This window comes from Anopheles bellator, chromosome 2 (assembly GCF_943735745.2).
Source record: "Anopheles bellator chromosome 2, idAnoBellAS_SP24_06.2, whole genome shotgun sequence".
Taxonomy (NCBI): Eukaryota; Metazoa; Arthropoda; class Insecta; order Diptera; family Culicidae; genus Anopheles; species Anopheles bellator.
The window spans coordinates 9,918,521-9,935,448 of NC_071286.1; the positions used below are offsets into that span (position 1 = coordinate 9,918,521).

Here is a 16,928-nt window from a genome sequence, read left to right on the forward strand (position 1 = left end):
TCAGCATGGCAGCCACCGGCGGGCTAGTTTCAGGGGCCGATTGCCACATTGAGGAATTGTTCCGCACGAAACCGGGAACCGGGAAGTCGTCGAATTCGAAGACCGGAAGCAAGCCGATGATAAATAAAGCCCGGCGCCGGATCTCGGCCACCGGATCATCGCATCATCAATATGCCGTCATCCGCATGCAACCGACCCAAGGGTGGGGCAAGGTTTGACCCGTTCCATCTGATCCGGAACCTCCCCTAATCTGCAGCCATCGGCCGGGTGGGTGCTTCGGTGAACCATTGTTCGGTTGATTTACATTTTAGCTGGGCGCTTCCGGTCGATCCGCATTCTGGATTGCCGCCGGATTCGGTCCCGGTACGGAGCGAACCCGGGCCCGGTGTGTAATTGGAAGAGAATAAAGTGTAAATGAGCTGCAATATTTCAAACCCTCCGGAGCCAAACCCACGGAGCCACGGAAAGGGCATTTAAATTTTATTACTATTTGATCGCGATATTGTAATGCGATTATTTCCAATTTTTCTTTCCCACGGTGCGCTCGTTTTTCACGGGCCGCCAATCCGTGGCGGAAAATGATGACCTTATTCTTCCGAACTGGACGGGGAGGGGCACAGGAAAACTGCCAGAAACAGGACGGCGTGAAGAGGATGTTCACGGTGGCCAGCGAAACGCGTCAATCGCCCGAAACGCTCCGTCGTCCATTTTGTTCCCGCGGTTTTTCCTTTGACAATCAGACCGCCGAGTAAAGTGAGCGGGCGGGAAAGTGAGTAAAAATTTAATTTTCCTTCCCAATTTCCATCCACCTTGGCCGGTGGTGTCGACCGCTCGGGAAAACCGGTCGTTCCGTTCGATTGATCCAGACGCGCGCTCAGCGAAGATTGAAGTTTTTCCCATTTTCTTTAAGAAATTTTTACTCAACATCATTCGCACCGCTCCCGCGTCGATGGGGCCAATATTCTGGGCAGGACCGGCGGACGTTCCACGACTTTCACCACCCCGCCCCGAGGGGACGCTTTTCTTCGGCCTCGGCCGCCTTTCTTTTTTCCGAATATTATGTACCACTTGAGGACCGCTTTTTCATCGACTGCGTCATCGCCCTTTCGCCGCGTCCAATCCTTTCGTCGGCGCGCTTTCGCCGAACGGCGCCACCGAGTCTCACAACAGGAAATTACTTCGATAATAAAGCTGTTCGCCGCCGCCGGTCGCCATCTGCCTTCCATTTTCGGTGCTTCGAAGTTTCTCGGGTGACGTTCTCGCCTCCTTGCGCCCGGAGGGGAGTGTGACGCAGGACTTCACCGAGCGTACCGCGAGATCTGTCGATGGTATCGGTCCGCACGTTCGTTCGCTCGAATCTGCTAAATTCGGCGAAACTTCCGGTGTGCCGTATCGGTACCGTCGGATACGGATAAAGTTTGCCACTTACGCGGGACACGCGCACACACCGCTACGGTGTTCGTTGAACGCGCACCTCCGACCAAACATAAGACGCGTTCGAGTGGCGTGGCACTTTAAATATGAATGTGGATTGAATTACATGAATGATAAATAAATGACCGCGGAACTCCGCCGAGCCGAACGCCATTTCTTTTTTTTTATTCTGGGAAAATCTTTCCTCAGTCGTTGACCCGATTCGGTGTGCCGCTTTCGTGCTGTTCGTTGGGAAATTATGAATTGAAAACCACCGGGTGTCGTTGCCGCTGCGGCTTAAATTATGCATCGTATGCGGCAACGGCCCGAACCAGCGAGCTCGGCCCGTCTTTCGACAGTTAATAATCAATCGCATTAAAATGTAACCGTCGAGAACGTCGTTCGACAAGTGAGTGACTAAATAGTTGGCTCAAATGCTCGCTCCCGGTAAGCAGTACGTTATGTAGGCACAAAATGAAATTTCCGTAGCTTTGGTTCCTTTCGAAGGTTCCAGAAGAAAGTTTTCGACCAGTGTGGCTCTTCTCATTCTGTGACGGTTCTCTTTATTTCTTCGCTAATTATATTTTCCTCTCCGGTGAATTGCTTGCTATAAATTTATCCATTTTCTATTTGCTTCATTTTTGCCGGTCCTTTAATGTACGCTGTTCCATTGATTTGATTCATTTAGTTCTATGAGATTGAATTATCATGAATGAAACACGTTGCAGGAATAATTGCATATCCACTATATACTGGGTTGTTCAATAAGTATAAGTTCATTCAATAAGTTCAATAATTAATTCATTCTTTGTTTACAAGCCATTTAGTATCGACGGTACGCAGTATTTTTTACAATGTTTTTTTTTCTTTTACATTATAGAGACTTTGAACAGTAGTGGCCTAACATTCGTCTCTTAACCTCATTGGGCAGTGTAAGCAATATTTTGACTTAAGTATTGGGTTTGTCCATTCATCACTACGGATGAGACTCGGGTCTATCACCATGATCCTGAAACGAAACAAGAGGCTAAAGAAAGGTGTAAATTTGTTTCTTCGGCTCCGAAACGAGTTCGTGTTCAGAAATCCGACAAGAAGGTACTACAGGAAAGAAACTGCAGAATTGTGTTTTACTTATCGAACCACAGGACTTATTGAACAGAACCGATATAAACAAGTGACGACCAAAGACTCTTGATCGAACAGAAAGGTCTGGCCAGTTGCACGACGTCTCCTTGATTACAATTGCATTTCTCAATCGTGTGAACATTCCAACACAAAAAATAAATTAATTAAATGTCATCAGTGTAGTCTTTGCCTTTGGTTTCCATACAAAAAACGTCAGCTCAAACCCTGACATCATGAATGAATGCAAAACTTCAGATAATTCCAATTAAATTCGGGAAGCTTTGAGCTGAAACACTTCTACGCATTTTAGAATGCTATCGAGGAACTCATGTCACGGCGATCCGACCTGCTACAAATTATCTGAATTGGCCCGATGAAATAGATTGCCGTATAAATAACCCTTTTACCGTTTAATGACGCGTTCCAAACTAAATTGGAGTACAATTTCAGCCACGAAAACATTGACAGCATGGTGGAACGACTCACTGGCTCACAAGTGGGTGTGTAAATCGAGTTCTCGTTGAAAATTAAAATCAGTTTCCAGAGATGGGCTTGTTTGGGGTGGCGACCTGTGCAAACTATCCTTCACTTGGGGAAGTTAATTAATTTTCGGATGGTTTTGTGCTTTTCTAATTTTGGGAGCTGAACTGGAGAGCACTGCAAACACTTTGATGACGCGAATCCTATCACGTGATTGGTAGTATCACGCGACATAGCATCCCTTAGCATCGTTTGGCCGTCATTGAAGTGCCGCTACTTAAGGGCGCCTTGAACGTCAAAAGGAGTATTCACGTATGTCATTTCTCGTACTTTTTTCTTTCCCTCTCGATTACAGACAACAGAGTCGACTCGAGATGGCCTCGGCGACATATCAGAGCCTCACGCTGGCCCTGCTGGTGCTGTGCAGCGTCACGAGCCCCATCGAGAGCCGCTACCGGGAGAAGGATGGCAAGAAGGGCAAGTCGTCGCCCCTGAACCTCCCGCCGATGGTGGTGCCGTCGCCGCTGATGAACCTGTGCTCGGGCGACCGGGAGATGAAGCTCGTCTGCCACTGCTCGCCGGACGATCCGCACGTGAAGGCCCAGAAGGCGAACTGCTGGATATTCAGCAAGGAGCTGCCGCGCAAGGACGCGAACTGGCTCGCGTTCCAAACGCAGTCGACCCTGGAGCAGCTCAAGATCACGGTGCAGAAGATCGGCAACCTGGCGTACATTCCGTCGGATGTGCTGCATACGCTCAAGTATCTGAAGCAGCTGACGATCGAGTACGGGGTCATACCGGACCTGCAGAACTACGCCTTCGGCAACCTGACCGAGCTGCGGAACGTGACGCTGCACAAGAATCAGATTCGGCTCGTGCACCCGTTCGCCTTCGCCAACCATCCGTACCTGGAGGAGATCAATCTGGAGCGCAACGAGATCATCGAGCTGGACAAGGAAGCGCTGGTGCACCTGCCGGCACTCAAGAGGCTCAATCTGGACTTCAACAACCTGACCATGCTGCACGATGATGTGTTCGTGTACCTGACCAGCCTGGACGAGCTGAAGCTGGAGTCGAACCAGATTTCGGTGCTGACACGCGAGATCTTCAAAGGGCTCGGCAACCTGCGGATACTGAAGCTGACCGCCAACAGTTTGACCTTCATCGGTGACACGATCTTCGCGGAGCTCTGGAGCCTCCAGGAGCTCGACCTTGACCACAACCAGATCGAGGTACGCCCGGAGACCGTGACGGAGTAATCTTCCGGTGTCTAAGACGCGCCCCGTTTTCCGACTACCTTTCCACAGAAACTGTCGGCCCGGGCGTTCGATGGACTGAACAACCTGCGGAAGCTGAACCTGGAAAACAATCGGCTGAAGCGGCTGGAGCGTGGCATCTTCACCGGCGTCCCGGCCGTGCTCAATCTGAACCTAAACTCCAATCAGCTGGAAACGATTACGTACAACAACTTCCTCCCGCTGATGGACAACCTTGTCAACAGTACGGCCATTCTGCACCTTAAAGGTAAGGGCCGCCCCGGCAAAGGACACCGATCTGACAGCCCGATCCGCAGACAAACGAGAACAAACGATGCGCACCAGTAGGTTCCAGGGGCCAGATGTGGGGCACACGTGCAAATCTCAACCCAATTAGTGCCACAAAATGGTGTCGTCTGCCCAGTGCCGCCCCCTCCCCCCCCTTCCCCACACCCTTTTGCCGTTTGGATTGTTTTTAAGCCCGACGGTCCTTTATTTTAGTGCCAACTCTCCGGGAAAGGCTTCCGAGTCCGGGCGGTCCCTCGAGTGATTCGAGGATTCATTTGGGCTACAAATGTGTTTCGCCTTCTTCGCCGTGCTTCGCGGGGCCCAGACACACACACGCTCGCTGGCCATTGACATAAAAAGAAGTGGAATCGATGCGGATAGAAAACTTAAACGACTTCCCTTATTTGTTCGCCCGAGCCCGGTTCGCCCCGGGGAAGCGTTCCCCGGAGAAAGCTTAACGGAAGCGAAGTTTTCTTGTTTGTTCCCATTTTTTTTTTTTCTGGTGGATATTGTATCTTTGCTTTTTACACCCGGTGCATGTGTTTGTGGCGGTCGATACTGAGTTAGGAGCCCCCCGAGGTGCCAAGTGACACGGAACAGGGTTTGGAGGACTTACGGTGCAATACATGAACAGTTTGCACGCAGAAAGATTATTTAGTGAAATTCTGAAACTTTGGCACACACTGATCAAGCCACCGGATTGGATCGACCTGGGGGCAGTTAGTTGATTTTATTACCCATAGTGTAGTCCTCCCGAGGATTCCGATGACATTTCACAACATTGGCTCCGGAAGGGTGGGCAAACCTTCAGAGCCTTTGGAACTCAGTAATGGAGCCGGTTCGTGTGGCGTAGGTTGGGTTGCAATTAGTTGCTCCATGGGCTGTGGATAATTGGATTGGCTACCGCAAAAAAAGGTATCAAAACAATTTAGATGCATACTTCATGCGAACGACGAGTAGACAGGGACTTCCGTTCGAGTGCTTTACGGTCCACTTTGACCCTCGTTTCTTTTGTGTATTGTGTGGATTTGTAGCCAAAGAGGTTATAATTTGCAAGTGCGATCATCTGCATCTGCCGGGCCGGAATCGCTAAAGCCCTCGGTAATTGCGTATGCTGATGGTGGCATTCTTGAGTGCGACAATAATTCATCGAGGGCCACCATTTTTTACTGTAAAAGTAATTTATTTACCAGGCCATACACCGTTTCGCGTCAGGCGAACATCAAAAGGTTCCTCGGGCTTCGATGAGCTTTCTTCGGTGGGGACGCAAAAAAAAAACGGCCGCTTGCTTTAACGATTATCTGTGTCCCTGTCGACACTGGCACAACAAACGATGGTCCGACAAACGGCTTCGAATGCCTCGAACGGCTCGAAGTAATGCATAATTTGTAGGGTCATTTATATTTTAAAACAGCATTTGCAAGTCCATCCCCACCGGCACCGGCTTCGATCCGTCCCGTCCGATGGGCTTTCCGGGCGCCAGCCGGTCAGCAACACAGCCAGAGGCGCACCACATGTGCGGCCACACGATTGATGAGGTCGTACACGCGCGTTTTAATGGTCTTTTTTTAATTAACTCACATAACACTTTCAACCGGGCACGTTAAAATATCATTTCAGTCTGTCTCGATTGTACTCGTCGTCCCGTGTTGTCTCTGCGGAAGAGTACGGAGAACGAGTTCCAGTGAATTGAAACCACTCTCTGTTCCCGTTTTTTCAAGAACCTAGCAGAATAAAGCGTATGTGGAGAAACGAGGGAGGCTGTCTCCCCAGGGGCTGGAGGCGGCCCACAAAACCAACATCAATCACAATTACTAACTGATGATCCGGCTACACCAAACTGTCACTCTCACCGGACAGCCAGGGAAATTGCTGGCAAACTTTCCCGCCTGCCCAGGCTTTCCACTCTCGGAGCACAAAATACTCAGCCGAATGGCGGCCACAAAAATGAACAAAATAAAAAAAAAAAAGAGTGAAGGGAGAAAACACTAAAAAATTTGCCATCAATCATCGTATTCATTAGTCGCCGTGAGGGACACGCCGCCTTGGCCGCACCACAGCCGGGGAGTCTCGGTGGACGTACTTTGGAGTTCATTTAAATTTTCATTAGCCGTAAAAGCTCAACATAAACTTCACGTCCTTTCGGTCGGCCGCACCGCCGCACCGGCTTGAGATGGGCCTGTGGTCTCGCAGGGAATATTCTTGGGCCAGCCGTAAAGGTCACTCCGGGCCAGCCGGAGTCCGGAGCCTAGGGGGGGGCAAGCAACGGGTTGAGGCAGGTGAAAAGTTGTTCCCCACACTTTCCGTGCGCTAATGATGATTTACGTCAAGTGTGAGCTTCAGACCCGCACCCGGGAGCTGTCTCGTGCCACAAAATAAATAGTACGCCAGCACTACGCAATTACGGCCAGCTGCGCTGCGCCTGACGATTGGCAGCGGACAGCGAGCTGAGATTAGTTTGTAAATTGCTTGCCACCCTGGGGTGGCCACCGCATAATGTGGCAAACTTGAATCAATCATTTTATGATTGGAAACATTGGCGCCCGTCGATTGGGGGGGTTTCGAACGTTCGAAACTTTGCCCCGTGGCTTTGGAAAATTAACTTCTGGTCGAGAGGGTGGCCGAAGTGAAGCGGGTGCAAAGAATCATCCGCAGAGTGGGCGAGAAAATAAAACGAGCAATGGTACGGGATGGGGCCACCAGGCCACAAATCCCGTTCCGATTCCGGAACGTTGCACCAAAAGTGGCAGGATTATTGATGGATTAGCGCCCGACAGCCCGTTCGCGATGCAATGCGCGTCGCGTGCCGGGTAACTTTACGTGCGAAGGTGAGCGAAAAACTTTTGGCCACCGGGTTCGAGAAAGGAGTTTCAACGCAAAACGGTACCGCACTACACAATTTTAAACGTCGCTCAAACGGCAACGGCCCAGATGTTAACGGGTTACGGGGCCCAGCTGTCGGGGCTGTCAAGCGCGTTGCCTAACTTTAAGGCGCACTGCATCGGCTTCCGTTACACGCTTATTTTGACGACGTAAACTGGCGCCATTTGCCGACGGAAAGCAGAAAACTGTGTCCGTTAAATATAATCGCGGGTCGCGCAGTGTCTAGAACCATAGTGAGCCACACAGCGCATAGTGAGAGCCTCGTTCTCATCTCATCTCACTCTCAGTGCATTTTCGGAATGGAAAATGACCGATGACATTATAATCATCGTAGGTCGCTATGATCTGGCACTAGCAACGAGGGGCGGAGCCAAGGATTTCACGATGGACCAATCAACTCTATTAATGCGCTAATCCGATGCATCATTCTCCCTCCCCAGACAACCGGTTCGTCTGCGACTGCCGACTCCTGTGGCTGTTTGATCTGCGGAACAACACCAAAAACGACGGACTGCGACAGGCGCTCCAGCAGATCGAGTGCCTGCACGACTTCAAGGGAGCCTCCGTGTACGGGCTTCCCCTGCCGAACCACCTGCTGAAGGAGTACGGCCGCGAGTTCGTTCCGGCCACGGACACGGACTACTACGACGAAACCGGGCACCGGCTACACCAGAAGCCACCACAGGTGGCGGTACAGAAGAAGTTCAGCTCTCCCCGATCGGCCACCGATGAGCGGGCGGCCACGGCGGGTGGCCAGCTAGAGAAGCCCGCCACCTTGATGGGCCCCCAGACCGTGACGTTGATGAGCCTGCGGAAGGACACCATCATGCCGTGCCCGAAGGAGCTGGACGAGCCCACGGAGCTGCCGCTGTCGCGCGAATCCATCGGCCTCGATATGGGCTGGCGGTCGTCGGTGACGGCCACCAGTGCCACCGGACGCTTGGGCGGTGGCAGCGCGGACCCGTTCCACTGGCAGCTGGTGCTCGCCGGGACGCTCCTGTTCTTCGCCTTCTCTCCCCAGTGTTAGTGGTGGTTACCGACCAAAAGGGGCCACCTTCAATTAGGACTTAAACAGGCAGGCAGGCAAGTTGAAAGGGAGTAGAGTAGATCCATAGAGACGTCCCTCTACCTTAGGCGAACCTTGAATTTCCGTTTACCGCCGCCTTTCCGTTGGTCGTTCGCGGTGCGGTGGTCGCGGAACGGATTGTATTACCCCGTTAAGTTTACGCCGATAACGCAATAGAAACAACACACACTCCACTCTCTGGCCGCAGACAATGGCAGTTACGGGATGCCTGTGGTTTCGCCTTTCGTTCGCGAGCGGCGTGTGTAAATATTTATGTTTCGATCCGACCGACGTGGAATCGTCGACGGCGGAAGTAGATAAACGAAACTCATCTAGCAACAGGAAAACGAATTTACCAGAAACCCCAGGCGAACTGTCGAGCCCCTGTCGGGCGGTTTAAGGTGTCTAGGGCGGAAGTTTGCGGGCGGTAGGGCGATAGAAAAGGACATTTCGCGTGTGGGCAGCCAATCGAATCTACCCCCGCCCTGGGGGGGGAGGATTCTGTAAATAACTCCGGTATTTGACGAATCACACAGCAAAGAATATTCTTACTCACTGTAAATAGTACTGAACTACTCGTGAACGTGTTACGCGATCGATGACGCGATCCACATTTGTCCTCAGCTAGCGCACACGGTCACACACACTCACTCGTACACTCAGCGTACGTTCAGGACGAACCCACTTCTAGTCCAATCAACTATCCCGGCCCGGGTTTGTTGTTGTTTGAAGCATCGGAAGCATCCAGCGGTCAGCATGGCATCGCCTGGATCGGAATCACTGAGAGACGGTGGTGGCCACTCACTCGCTGCTGTGGAAAATACTTTTTCTGCTCCTGATAAGACAAATCCCTTATGTTCTTTTTCCTTTACGTTCGGTTCTTCACCGGGTACGTACGTAACACTATGGAGCATGGAATTGAACCAGCATAAAAACGCTTGACGGAACTTTAAATGCTGTAGCTTTATAGACCAACTAACCGAACCATCGAATGTATCGTGTTCCTTTGCAACAATTGTTGTTTAATATGCAGGATTCCTTTCAATTAAACATCGTACGCCACCCAACACGCCGAGGCCGATTAACGCATTCCGTAGGGAAAACCCTTGTTCGGTACACGAGCAACAAGGATTCGCATCACTCCGACCGAACGATCCAGGCTGATTAATTACAACAAGCACCACGCACGTGTCGCCAACGGGAAACACTTTCCTCTCGGGGCTCTAACACAGGACTCGTGTTTTTTTCGCAATCACATTCATTTGAAAGAACCGGAAGCTGCCGGAAGTACCTCTTTGGCAGCTCATCAAGCGGGGGGCGGCACATTTCATGGCCAATTTTTACGGTCCCAGTCCAAGGGTGCTCTTTTCTCGAGCTCTTCTGGGAGCTGAAATTAACTCCAAAACAGTTGCGCCATGAGTTTTCCGGCTCGCGGAGTCTTCACTTTTTTTCCCGGTCCCGGTCCGGGTCCGTTGGTGGCACAGAAAATCATGTCATCAAAACCGTAATTTACATGCACCACCACCACCAGCGGCGGTGGCAACATTAGCATTCCGGGTGTCGCACAGAGAACGCGGAGTGTGAACCCCTTTTTCTTGCCGGTCTGATGAACTGGCGCTCTCTCTCTCTCTCTCTCTCTCTCGCTGTCTCACTGGTGAGGAGATAAAACAAAATAATTTTCCTGCACCGCACGAAACTGGTGCACTGGCACTCGATCTGGTCTGGCGCCAGGAAGCATAAACTGGGGGCCGCATAAAATGTGCGCCACGGCCAAAGACGCATCCGGAGCGCAAAAAACCCGAACCAGAAGAAGATGTTAAACGGCACCCTGCAAGACTTGCAGGGCGTACGACCGTTACCACCTCACTCACAACGGGGCCTCAACAGAAGGAACGTCCATCAAAGGTGGCGTCGAGGCGCAACAAAATGGGCGGAGGCAATGTTAATAAAGTAAGCAAAGTGCTACGTACATTTAACTGCATCGTAAAACGGTGTAAAACGAGCCCGGGGCACATAAACCCGGCAGCGTCCGTGTGTTGGGCAGAGACCCCCTTTAAAAGTGGCGCTAGTGATGGGGCTGATCGATGCTTATTCGGTTAAAATCACGCTCCGCGCCCGGTACGAGTTTGTCTTTGCTACAAACCCACACAGCCCCCGAGTGTGTATTAATCTATTTAAATGCTTCATACGCAACCCGACCAGCGCCGGGCCGGGGCTTCATTTTGACTCGGTTAGCCGGACAGACACAGGCGCACGTGCGCGCCTAAAAAAGCGAAACCGATCTTCGTGGTGTGAATCGCTAAACACGCGAGAGCACGAGGAAAAGAAAATTAATATTTAATGTACGCCGCACCGAACTTTTCCGCCGGTGGGGGAGCTTTTTTCCGAGAAGATTCGCGGGTCGAAGCCCTCGGGGGCCGTCCCGTGGGGGGGGGGCGTGGCAAGTTGATTTGAGCCGCGTTTCGTTTTAGGATACAATCAAGTTAGCGCTTCCGCGCTTATTGAGCATACCCGATGGCGCAACCGAGGCCACTCGCTGGGCCTCGGGTGGCGGTGGTGGCGGTACTAAAAATTTGTATCCACTTCTTGGGAGCTGGTAATTGCCTTGCCTTGGCAGCGACAGAAACCCCCCGGCCGGGACCACCCACCGGAGGAGGAGCATAAAACTAGCGCGCACCCAATTAGTAGTCGAGTGTAATCTGCGTAATTGAGTGTAATCACATTACGCCCGGGAATTTGCCATCGATGGCGCGAGCGGGAAGTCCGCTTCCGCCCGGTCTTCGAGGTTTCCCTTTTTGTTTCCCGTCGCTACGCCGATGGCCCCCAAAGGAAAGTTGTGCCGGGTCTGGGCCGGGGATTTAAGGAAGATACTTCCAAAAGTTCGGTAACGAAGATTTACGACCCCGCCGGACTGCTGGCGGAGATGCCCCCCACATCGTCCGTGTGGGGGCCTACCGTGTCCAGGCCGGGCGGCTCGGATTTCCGGGATGTGATGAATGTGGTTGTAAAGAGAGCGCGAACCTGGATGCACCCGAGCACGCCGACAGGCAAACTCCGACGATACGGGAAGATACAGTTAAGTGCATTCCTTTAAGCAAAATCCACATTCTAACTAAGAGCCCGCTCTCAAATGGGGACAGAAGAAAACGGGTCGTGCACCATACAAACTTTATACCACACGAACACGGAGTGACACGTAAGTAAAAAGAAACACAAACCGAGGGGCAAAATAGTAAACAATCCATTCAGATTTAAATGCAAGCTTTCTGTAACTGTAAATACTGTATAAATGTGATTCAACTAGGTGTGCGATACTAAAGAAACCGATACCGACAACCAAACCAAAAGCAAACCAAAACCAAACAGACGGACAATGCGAACATGGTGAACAGACTAGTAAACCCTACCGACGATCAAGTGACTGAGCAGCGCGCTAAGTGAGTAGGAAAGTAACTTTAAAATACGAAACGCGGCTGGAATGGTCGAAGACGAGGTGAAAAAGTCTGATGAGAGGGAAGCGAACGATAAAAACGAACGCGTAAGGATAGCGGATGACTGAGCGGAACAATCGATACAGAAACACACACGCAACCGGGAACCGGGGCCCGGCGAAGCCACACTAAACCAATTATGTCCGACAGTGCATGGCTGCTGCGATTGCCGGGTGACGGGCCAAGGCCGGGCCAGGCCGGGCCGGTTAGCCTACACTGTTTGTTGAACTTCGTTCAACGTACTCCCTTTAAGATGTTCCTTTTTCCCCCCTCGATTTTGTCGTGTGCCCCGCCAAACCCTCCGTTAGTTCGGAAGAAAAAAGAAAGAAATAAATAAAACGTTCACCTAACGATCCGCAGGCACGTACGTGCGTTGCGTTTTCCGCGCCCGTAACGGCGTGAAATGAAAATACGCTGCCAAGCGTAAGGAGCCCAGCAAGTCACTCGAGCAAACCACAGATCGGCCTCGGCCAGTGTCGGCATGCACAAAAATAACAGAGCGAACAAAGCGAGATGTACATTTTTATGCTTCACAAAACGATGTCCTTGATTCGAGTAAGTTTAGTGAACCCTATGAAAGTGAAATGAAATAAAACATAATTTGACCTAAAATGCGCGATGCCCATAGACGATTCTGATTCATCAGGCCGGGACCGCCAATAGAACGATCAAAACGGACGTCAATCCGATGGACAGCGCCCGGAAGGTGTTTCAGGTAAGATCCACCCAAAGAGGCACACCAATTTTCCATCACCAAAATCAACGGACCGCTCAGGCTCAGGTCACGACAATCGGCGAAACTAATCAAATTTCGGCGCAGATTGCCGGTCTCTACTCAATATCCGTGGCTCTCCGTGGCGGTGCTTTTGCGGGAAGAAAATTATTCAAATCCGTAGCCCCGGATCGATCACCGCCCCGGTAAGTGGCCCTAGCGCCCCCTAGCCATTCCCGGCCATTGTTCTTCCCCGTTCCGATGTCGGACTGAGTCGGGCTGGGTCGGGCCAGAAGTAGATTAAAATTTATAATCCCCTCCTGTCGGTAATTTACTCGTTCTTTCTTCCTGGTTGTTTTTTGCTTCTTTTGCTTTCCATGAAAGAAAAGATTTCAGATCCGAGCTGGCCGCCAACTTCGACAGGGGAGATCGATGTTTCGACCGGGCTGCTGAATCATGGGGCCGAACGAAAGAAATTCCAGCCCGACCCGAGACACACAAAAACTTCCGCCCAAGAAGTTTCACCCGGACCGGCGTCTTAAGAAGCATGTTTTCTAAATTAACCTCCCCCCGGACCCGGAGTTTGGCACCTCTAGGCGCCGCACCGCACCCAGAATATTGATGGCCGATCGGGCCATCAACTTAAAGCTTATGGTGTGGCCGCCCCGTTCGAGGGTGGCCAGATGGTTACGGTTAACGTCGGGTGAACGTGACCTCTTGCTGATGAGAGAAAATTATGTTTAAAAACCATCAAATTAGCAGACCGCCGAGTGGGTCGCTTGACGCTTGAAGCACTGCGGTCCGTGAACGGTGGCGTGGATTTAAGCCTCTCCATGAGTAATACCGAAAAACCGGCTGCCTTCAGGAAACCGATTCCACTTTTGCCCTCCCAACGGGCATGACTTACGAAAATTGCGAAACTAACACAATTTCGCGCATGAACGTACATCATCCGGCTCGGGCGTTCCGGTTCCGGCGAATCGCCATGGCCACGGGGCCCTAATGTGGGCCAATTATCAAAAACGTTTTTCCGGCACAAGTAAGTCGACCCACAAACTGTTCCTTCAGAAGTTAACTCGTCCGTCCCTAATTTCCCCCGAGTGCGGTCCGTTCGTACGCCGCTCAATAGAGCCTCGGCGGTGGCCTCCACCTGCACGGTCGAATTTGTTGGCCATTTTAAAAATGTATGCTTACGCTAAACAGCATACCAACCGCCGGCACCGGCACCGGCACCGAGCATCAAACAAGTCAACCAATGCATGGGGAGTGCAAAAAAGTGTATACATCACCAAACGGTAAATTGTCCGGCGAGTCCTTCCTCGGTTCGGGGGTTCGCTAGTTTTCTTTTTCCCGGGGATTAATATAATTTGCCAAATGGAAAAACTTTTAAAGCCAATTTAATTTCCACAGCCACGGCGCGGAGTGTGTGAGAACGATGAACGCTGCGCGCGGTGTCCGTCCCGTGGAAATGTCAAGAAAACTTTGAATAGTACCGAAAACGTGGGCAAAAAGTCCCACCGGCTCCCCGGCCGCAGGGATTGGTATTTGCGACCCAAAGTACGCCAACGGGAGACGAAACTTTGGCCACCGCTCAACGCTCACTAACCTCACTAACTCCGAGCAGCAGCACACGCTAATGATGATTATGATTGCGAAGTCGGGGTCCTGTGTGAGGTCCTGGAGGCCGTCGAGCCGGATTGTGGCCCCCCCGGGGGGAGATGGTCAAATGTTTGGTTGAATCAGGTGAAAAACGTCAGCAAGGCGCATCATCATGTGAAAAACTCTTCCGCATAGTTGGCGCTGCACTTGCGAAGGACGCTTTTTTCGGCCCCGCGCCACGTTGTTGTGCCTTCTGCGGAGGTCTTTTAAAAGGCGTACACTGGAACCGCATTCCCTGGCCGTGGCCGTACCGGGTCGGGCATTCCGTTGGCCAACAAACCGTACCGGGATGACCGTACCGCATAGCGAACGGATCGGTCAAAAACATCAAAGCAACCCATGGTTTACGGGGAACCGTGGCTGGCTCTCACAAGCAGAGAACCGCTCGGCCGATTTACGGCCGAACCGTCGACGGCTCGTCGAATATTTCATTAGCACCCGGAATGCGCGACTGCTTGGCTTAATTTGGCAGGACCTCCTCTGGCACAGGAGCGGAAGGCTGCGCCACCGCGGAAGCGTTTTTCCGCATGGTACTGTAACTGACATGTGATTTGCTGCTGCTGCTGCTGCATCGGCGGGCTCGGTTTAAGTCGCTGGATTGGGCACTGCCTTTGACAGCAGCGTTGCGCTTTGAAATTGTTTGTACTTTTAGCCAGCCATCAAAGCTGGCACAGCGAACTTTGAATAAGAGCGATAGAACGATTTTTTGTTAGGTGTTACCCATCGTCAGACATTTTTGGCAACTCAACATGTATGCTGAGAACGTTTGAGCAACAGTTTCTACTAGGTTTACTAGCTTTCAGTAGCTCAATGGTTTTCTACAGGGTGGTCAAACAAGCGCACATTTTTTCATTTGGTTATACAACAAAAATGGCTCAACATTTTTCGATGCCTGAACATTTATTTGAAAAGTCGATTCACCAAATTTATCTATAAAATACAATTCTGGTTGCAGAACATTGGGAAGTATGAAAAATTTTTTTCCAGAGAGGTAGGTCATCAACTCATTCGTGAAAAGCACGTTTCATTGAAGATCATTTCCAGTAAGCAGTATTGTGGTTCGGAAAACCCACACATCGTGCAAGAGAAGCCAATGCACCCAAAACGAGTGACTGTTTGGTGTGGATTTTGGCTGATTGGTTCTTCGGCGTAATTGAAGCTGAGAACTTCGGCGGCATTTGGTTTCCACCGGACGGCGCTACGTGCCATACAGCGACAGCCACAGCTGATATTTATGTTATGCGAACAAACCAGCAACTATTGACAACCTCAAGACCCAAATTCAAGTTGCTATTGACGAAATAGGACCAGATACAATTGAAAATGTTCTCAAAAACAGGTCAAGCATATTTGACAACCCTGTAGCTCGATGCCAACAACTCACTGCATTTTTTTGGAAAGCGTACGTAATTCTTTTTTATTATTTTTTGCCTTCCCTTATGCCTTTATCCTTTTGTTTGTGAACTTTTCATTTGATGGCTGAGCATCAGACTGGACTTTTCAGCAGGAATTGTTTTGTGAATCATTGTATTGGAATAGCTTTTGAAATTCCTCAGGTTCAGGTAATTTTGGTTCAACGATCCAACGATCGGTACTACGGTGTGTTGTACGCCAAAAGGACACATCTTCTCAGCAAACTCTGCTTATCACCGCCGAGCAAAGGCAGCGTTAAGGGACTACTTATTAAATTAAACCTAAATAAATCAACGACCACCACCGAGCGGGTGAAGCACAGCCATTTTTATCGAACACAACAGCTCATTTAATTATCTGCCCCGTAAATGACGATTTAATCGACCCGCCCCGGCCAAAAGTTGCTGTAACATTGAGGTTTCGTAATTATTATTAAATCTGTCGTGGTGCACGTTTTTTTGTTCCGTTTCTTTCCGTTTTCACCCAAAAAGCACTACATTCAAATGAGGGGGAACCCCTACGAGGGAGCGAGATCGACGGCAGCGCGCAGCACGTAAATCATGTTCAAGTCGATGGTTCGAGTGCGGTAATAAATAAAAATAATTTAAATTACTCACTCTGGAGTTGGCCTGGACGCTGGCCTGGACGCTGGTCTTAATGGCGCTGTAGGATCGCAATCGGTGTCCGGCAATGCACCGAGACTGTGAACCCGAAATTCGACCACGGGCACCCTTTCGGGGCAGACCCCAATGTGAATCGTGGGGCGTGGACGAAAGAATATTTATTATGACAGAAAATAAATTACTGATATTAATATTTGTATTTTGTAACGTTTGACAGTCACACAACACACAGTGGACAGCGGCGGACATAAATCTGCCGCCGCTCCACTCGGTCCGGCAATGAACGGACATAATGAAGTGGAAACTAGTTTTGGCACAACTCAGCGACGTCACTCAACAACGGTCGCCAGGTTGTTGGCGCTTAACAGATCTAATGAAATGCAGCATAAAAAAGGAATTCTTCCCCTTTGGCCGGTGGAACCGTAAACCCAACAATGTTTGGTGGCACCGAATCCGATGGCGAAGGTCTGGTCGAAAGTTGCACTCCCAATGTGGTGCCCTTTAATTCATGCTTTTTTT

General features: G+C 50.7%; 1 protein-coding gene across 1 annotated transcript; it reads left to right on the forward strand.

Annotated features, from left to right (window-relative positions):
* Positions 1-3,392: 3,392 nt before the first annotated feature.
* LOC131212494 (connectin-like) lies at positions 3,393-8,472 on the forward strand. The gene is made up of 3 exons (XM_058206380.1): positions 3,393-4,250; positions 4,326-4,542; positions 7,886-8,472. The coding sequence occupies exons 1-3, from the start codon at positions 3,393-3,395 to the stop codon at positions 8,470-8,472; spliced, it is 1,662 nt and encodes a 553-aa protein (XP_058062363.1).
* The last annotated feature ends 8,456 nt before the right edge of the window (positions 8,473-16,928 follow it).